Consider the following 7,183-nt stretch of genomic DNA (forward strand, 5'->3'; position numbering starts at 1 on the left):
AAAGCACATTGTCAGTATATACAATCTAGCTAAATGAATAATGTAGTTAGAGGCAGGAACGTACCATTGTTATTTCTACCAAGTAAAAACAAGAGAGGATTTAAAGGGATATCAATTTTTGAAAGCAAAATAAATCTGTGTATGTTTAAGATACTATTTAGAAGGTATTTTTCTACCTAGTAAGAAGAGAGAGCAATTTAATTTATTAACATACTAACATGCTTGAATTTATCTGAACGACACTTCCCTCTTCTTCTGATGGTAATTACAAGCAGATGTATCAAATGTGATGCTCATTTAGACTTTGGTGTGTTAAGAACAAAAGTTATTATCCAAGCCAATTACTCTTTTACCTACATGGCTGCACAGAGGCAGAAAGTTCAATTTTCACCTCATCAGTGATTTTGTGGTATTTATTTTATTACCATACTGCACCACCATACAAAAAGGAAACTGCTTGTGCTATTAAACAAGGATTGGAGGGAAAAGATGCAAAGGTTTCTTTCTGAAGATCTTCTCAATTAAAAACAGGAGACAACTCGCAATGTAAACTCCCCAGTCACAGGCTGACAGCAAAATGATAAATGTCTTACTGGTAGATTCTACTCGGGATAATGAGAATTGAAATGCTTAATAAAGAAAGCTGATGAAAGCTACTTTCTAAACTTAAAGGTACTGCAGGGAACAATACTGTGTTTGAAGGGAGATGGACTAGGTGTCTAACAGATCTTTCCATTTCTAGCTCCTATGCTCTTCCATATCTCTGGCCCCTATTGTTATGGTAAAGAGAGACAGCGGGCTCTGTTAGTCTGAAGTCAGACCGAAGCCTCAATTGTTACTGTGTAGGACAAGAAGCAGTATAGGTAGACAAATGGCATATTGCACATCTAGAACTAGCCATGCAAGCAACTTAGGTGAAACCCTTCCAACCACGCTCTGCATGACTTATTCCAGTTTGTAGGAAGAATAATTATGGATGGTGTGTGCTATGGTCACAAGCTAAGCAGAAAAATGGAAGATGTCTTAGGAAACTCTCTGGTGTCTTTGGTCCTAAGGGAGGGAAGCAACAGGGGAAAGACACAGTATCATGAGTTCTGGTTGGGAGAACTGAGCAGTATTTCAACAGTAAAAGACAGATGGACTTGAGCAACCAGGAGAAGCTCGGATGTGTTTGCTAACCCCATTTACTGCTAATGCACTAGAATGAGGTGACTCGGTAGACTCACATTTCTTTGTACATGCCTGCTTGCTAGTCACAGAACCATGTACCTTGGACATTACAATGCAGTAGAACAATTCAAGTGTCATTTCTTCGTTGGTGCAAAAGCCACTTCATGCTGGGTGAACTTCACCCAGATTACAGCATATTAGTCTCTGAAACAAGCAGCATGTTGGCTGTGCTCAAGCTAATTGTCATGCCTAACAACCAACAGCTTTCGCATGTTTTACAGTACTCCAGAGCCTATCTTCTTCATTCACAACTATAATCCATTAATATTAATGAGTCATGTGCCATAAAGGGAGGAGAGAACAGGGAACTCCCATTGTGTTTTTAGGACGCCATAAAAGTTTCAGTTTTCAAAAAGAAAAACAAAAGACTTGGTTCAAGACCTTTTCAACTCAGCAGGGTTTATTTCAAATATGTCTGAACTGGATTTCTCACCAATACAGACATTGATGGCTTTTCTACCACTGCTGCGTCCAAACCATGCTAGTAGGAGATGCATGTGCAAATCTCTCAAGCTTATTTGGGAGAATAAACGCAACTACAATCAAGGACTCCAGTGGTGACAATGCATCATGATGTTCCATATTAGCTGGGCTAACACCACCACATCCTCCTGCTGCCAGGATTCAGAAATATTGTATCCGTGTGTAAATAATAATTCCATGAGTATACCAGCACATCTGCGGCCAGGCTATTTGGCATATGGCAAGTACTCTAACAATGTGTATGTGAAAATATCGTCTGTGGTAATTTGATGGCAATCTTGTTTTATGCTAACTACTGCAAACACAACTTACGCTCTATCACACAGCCTGCTACTGACCACAAACTACTGATTTATTGCTATCTGAATTATTTCTTTCAAAGCCCAAACTATGTACTTGAAACTTGATCCCTTCAAGCAACAGGTTAAATAAAGTAGGCCAAAATAAGATTAAGTCCCCTTAAGTTATAAAGCTTTGTAAACTGAACACTTACTTCGCATGAAAAGGAATCCTGAAAATGCCAACATGTATTTAAAAAAAAACCCAACCAAATCTGCTTATAGAGGCAAGTGGGGAATCACCTAGTTTAAAAAGACAGGAAACAGGGAATTATAGGTGGTAATTTCCCAGCTGGATTTCACAACTATTTAATAATAAAAGCTTTTATGTTGGCATGCCAGGCATGTAGAACAGCTGGCAAAGCAGCACTGTTTGTCATTTACTTTATAATGGGAAATTAGGGCTATCCTGTGTGTCTGTGGATATGCATTTTTAAGCAGATGTCACAGATATCAGAAATGAAAGGACAATGGGGCTCCAAGCCCCCAAGGGAAAGCCAGGGTAGGACATAGTATGTGCCCTGCTCTAAATTAAGTTCACCCATGCATAGAACAGTTGAAAACCCATGGATTATACACAGATTATAGAGTACTTGGCCTGTGATAATTTTTCATGATATGACTATCTTTATAAAAGACAGTGTCCGATCATTTTCTAGGGCACACTGTTGTTTCCGAGAGATTCTACAAACAATTTTCAGGGTCACCATTTTTTGCATTTAAATTGCAGGATTTTATGTGTATTCTGCTCACCTAAATCCCAGAGCAGCATAAAGCTTGCATTCCTTTCAAAGCATAAAGTAGTAAGATTTTGATGCACACAGACCTATTAAGGCAGTGGAAAAGTTGCAGCTCAAACCAGAAACCAGGAGAATTAAAGCACAGTTGAAACCTGAACACTGATTCTTTAAAAAAAGGTCTCGCAGAGTCTCATATTCATGGTTCCTTAGGATTCCAAAAAATTACCTTATAGTTGAAACAGAGATTTTACTCCACATGTTGATTACATTTGTTTAATTTTGTTAAATTTGTTTAAATTTGCCTTGCTTGTTTTGAAAAGGTGGATTTTGTTTTGAAGATGCCACCCTGGGACTCTGTCACTCTGACTTGCCACTTCAGAATGACAAAAAAAAGTTCAAAAGCTAAGTGACAGGGATAATGCTATCTGAAACAGAATCTCTGCAGAGTTTGGAGTAGAAACAAAACATACCTAAATGAAATTGCTTGAAACTAGATCCCATAATTTAACTAAGACTCCAGGATTCTGGGTAACTTTTCAGGCCCCAGTCTCCAATACTTACACACAGTCTATTTGCCCAAGTAGGAATAGGTTATTTCAGACCTGTGATCTTGGAGAAGTACATGCTGTCTTGCTCCAGGGCTGGGCAGTCAGAGGTTTAACAGGTACCAGTGGTAACATTAACTGTTTTTGAGCAGCATCCTTAGGAAGCTCCCTAATATAGAAAGAAACTAAAAGTTACAAGACTTGCTTTGATTTTACCTATAAAACTTGTACTACTTCCACCTGATTGAGTTTAAACTACTATTGTTTTATGGACATTTTTGCTTAGCCAAAACACAAAAAGCAGTTACACGAGTTAACAGAAGAGCTTACTATACCCACACAAAACTGCATGTTAGTCTATCATTCTTTAACTTTTTGTAAAGTATCAAATAACAACCCACAGATGACTACAATGTCAGCAATGCAAGGTATTTCTCGGTAACCACTACGGTGACAAATCACGTATCCGGAGTTGGCACCGAGCATTCACACCCCTGTAAGTGTTCTGATCACCAACTTAAGCATGTAGCTGCTTCTCTTCTCTCTTTACAGGACTCTGACAACATGAAGTTTGTACTCCTGTCTCCCCAATAAAAAGGCTCTTGTACTTACCATTTATAGAGCTGTTTTGAACACGCTTCCTTCTGGTCAGTAGAAGGAACAGTTAACACTTGTCTGTTTATGGCATTGAAATAATTCTCAGCATGTTTCTGTTCAAGAAAAAAAAATCATGTTTAGACTATTACAGGAGAGATGGGGACGCTCATCTCACTTGGCGCAATTAGCTTAACATTCTGGACTTGTAATTAAGTGAGAAAGACATGACAGGCAATGCGTATCTGGACAATTATAGCATGTCCTGAATAATGCTGTCAGACCTAAAGCCAATTGACTCTGACCACCCAAAAAGAACAACTGTGGCCTGAAATACAATGCTTGGGCCTTTTTTCCTCATTAACCAACAGAATTTAAAGAGAACAATTTTGACCCGATGTGTTTACAAAGAATCACTGATGAAAACTCCAACGGTGATAAGTTGTTCCTGTTCCACAGATCTACTTACTTTTAACCCAATTTCTGTTCTTTCAATGGCTGTTTCAAGATTACGAACATCCAAGGCATTTTGATTTCCTTCAAGGTTGATACCTGCAAGTTTTCTCTTAAGCTGGTGAAGGTCTTCTTGAACCTGGAAAATCATAAATCACACATACCTCCTTAACACATGCAAGTATCATGCCACGCAGAACATTTCCTAAACAAAAGAAACAAATTCCTTCATGATCCCTACAGCTCTGCATCTACATGACAGAGACAAGGGATGCCCTTGCCAAGGGCTCCTAGAGTTGACAGTGGAAAAACCTGGATGATGAGACGCATCCTACAACAGAACGGGAGAAGGGTGTGGGTGAACTTCAGAAGTGAGGATGTGTTGCCCAGGTCTACTCAGACCTGCACAAATGCAGCTGCATTGCTTCCAATTTCTGGACTTAGTGCCAAAGAGTTGGCATCGGGTGCCTCTGCATGGTGCTGCCTTGTTCTGTATAGCCATGCCAGTGCCACCAGAGAAGCCACGCAGAATCAAGGCCTTATTATTCTACTTGGTTTTGGCTCAAAGAAGATATGATCTAAACGGACAAAACACAAAGCTTGTAATATGCAGTCGAATGTCAGTGGGATGCAACTGATTTTCCCGCTAGAATCCCTTTCCACTCCGGGCAGGCCACTCAGCTGGCTTGCTGGCCTGTTGGGGATGCTAGTCACAGAAAGAGAGGCTGCTTTAGTCTTAGATAAGAAGAATTTCCTTCTGCATCTGAAAAGAGTGCTTGGGTTTCTGGGAAGGAGAAGGCTGAGAGTCAATTTCCCTTCATCCCTTGGTCACAGACACCTCTCAATCCACCCCATCAGTTACTAGTACTACAGTGCTTCACCCACCTCTCCTACAACCTGGTAAACCAGCAACTTTTACCTAGACGTTGACAAGGAGCCAGCGCAGTCACCAATGAGAAGTGCATTGTTTTCTTTATATGGCTATAAGCACTACAAAGGAAAAAATACCTCTTAAGAAACCATCTAGGACTAAAGTAGTTTTAAAAGGAAGAGACCTCTTTCGACTCTGGGGTTGTCAGGCAGTACCAGCTTCAGTTAACGCTCCTTCACTTGAAGCCACTGGCAGCCGTAAACCAATGAGGACAGTTTGAATTACTGGTGTGACACAGATTCCCACACAGCAGTGATTCTCCACTGACGTGGTGCGGCGCCCTGGGCTGCTGCGAGATCCTTTTGAGGGTGCTACAGGGAGCTGCTCAATATTAGCACAGTTAGAAGCGCGTACACCTACACAAGGAAAGCCCAGAGATTTAAAATAGGAATCCAGAGCATTAAAAACATCCGTTGTGGTCCGTCTTAACTCTTTATAACAGCAGCATCGCACTGTTAAGAGTCAAAAACAGAGGGACTGCTCAGAGCCGGCATTTGCCTTCAGCCTGAAGAGGTTGAGAGCCACTGCCACAGCACACGGCTTGGAGCCAAAATGTTTTTGTGACAGAACAGTGCAATAATGATAACTTCAGTGCCCGGGGCTGCCTCGGATGCCCCCTTGTCCTCTTAGCCCCTACGCACACAGTATCACGGGTCCGTACGCCGGTTTCCTAGCACGCTCTCCTCCACTTCGTACTAATCCTCTCTCTCCATCAACATGTTTCAGGGACGGATGTGGTGGCCGTGTTGGTCTGAGACAAAAGGAAATGCAAAAATCTAGAGTGCTTGGTGCTAAAATGACACCTTTCATTAAACTAACTGAGAAATTGCAAAAAAATATATGTTTTTCTGCAAGCTTGCCCTTCGTCAGGCTCAGGTTGCTCACAACGAGACTCTCACGGACCTCGAGGGGCGGTTTTGCAGCGTCTGCTTCCTTTGTGCAAAAATGACGTTTATTTCCTTTTTTATTTCCATCTTGAACTCTCCCTGCACCTCACGAAGGGCGAAAGCTGGCAGAAAAAGACATTTTTTTTTTTGCAAGTGCTCGGTGGGTCTCACGAAAGGTATCGTTTTAGCACGACGCGCTCCAGATGTTTGCACGCCAGCACCACGTCGCTCGCGAATACGCCCCCCCCGCCGCTCCCTCGCGGCCGCCCGTTTGCAGAAGGGAACGGGAAGGCGTCTGCGCTGGATCTCGTGCCCCGTGCGCAGCGAGGGGGTGCAACCCCGACATTTTGCAGCTGGACCGAGCCTGCACCGCCGGCCGCGGCGGTTGGGACCAAGCCTGTTCGTGTCTCGCGTCTCCTTCCACCCGACGGCGTCGCCTATTGCAACCGGCTCCGAGTCCACGGGAGTTTTTGATGACCCCGGTTCCGCATCTTGTTGACAGCCGGGAAAGCCCCCGGAGGAGAAAGGAGCTGGGGGGTGAGGAGAAAACGTAGGCCGCCCCCCTGCCCCCAGCAGGCCCAGCCCCGACCTCCACCCCCCAGCCACAGGCCCGGGGGGAGCGCAGAGGCTCACGGGAGTTCAGGCAGGGGCAGTGCCGCAAAGGCTCCTGGGAAGGGGCGCCCCCCTCGCACCTACCTGCACCAGGATGGGCCCGATGACGTCAGCCATGGCGGCCCCAGCCCGGGCAGCAGGGGGAGGGTGCAGGCGGGGCACGTGACCGCGGCGCCTAGCAACGGGACGCGGCCCGGACCGTACCACACCATCTCTTTCCGTGGGGGGGGGAAGGTTCCCTCGGGGCGGCCCAGCGGGGTGTCTGCGGCTTCTCCTCCCACCTTCGCCTCACCGGCAACACGCCTTCCCCACCTCCACTTTCAGCACCACCCCACCCCGCTGCACTCCGCCCCCACCCATATGGTACCGT

General features: G+C 44.3%; 1 protein-coding gene across 5 annotated transcripts in view; it reads right to left on the reverse strand.

Moving 5' to 3' along the window:
* The window catches only part of IQCH (IQ motif containing H), a 108,610-nt gene extending 101,469 nt beyond the window's left edge, over positions 1-7,141 (reverse strand). For 3 of the 5 annotated variants that reach the window (XR_002087018.2, XM_019477493.2, XM_019477491.2), the window contains exons 1-4: positions 6,898-7,141; positions 4,400-4,522; positions 3,949-4,046; positions 3,394-3,505 (exon numbers count right to left, since the gene is read on the reverse strand). Coding sequence is in view for 3 of the 5 variants with exons in the window: in XM_019477493.2 (XP_019333038.2) it covers positions 3,394-3,505; positions 3,949-4,046; positions 4,400-4,522; positions 6,898-6,930 (366 nt within the window). In the remaining 2 variants the exon portion in view is untranslated. Of the gene's footprint in view, positions 1-3,352; positions 3,506-3,948; positions 4,047-4,399; positions 4,523-6,897 lie in introns of those variants that run through there. The other 2 variants (XM_019477495.2, XM_014605996.3) reach the window with 2 other exon arrangements.
* Between the last annotated feature and the right edge of the window lie 42 nt (positions 7,142-7,183).

The sequence above is a fragment of the Alligator mississippiensis genome, chromosome 11 (genome assembly GCF_030867095.1).
Source record: "Alligator mississippiensis isolate rAllMis1 chromosome 11, rAllMis1, whole genome shotgun sequence".
Lineage (NCBI taxonomy): Eukaryota > Metazoa > Chordata > Crocodylia > Alligatoridae > Alligator > Alligator mississippiensis.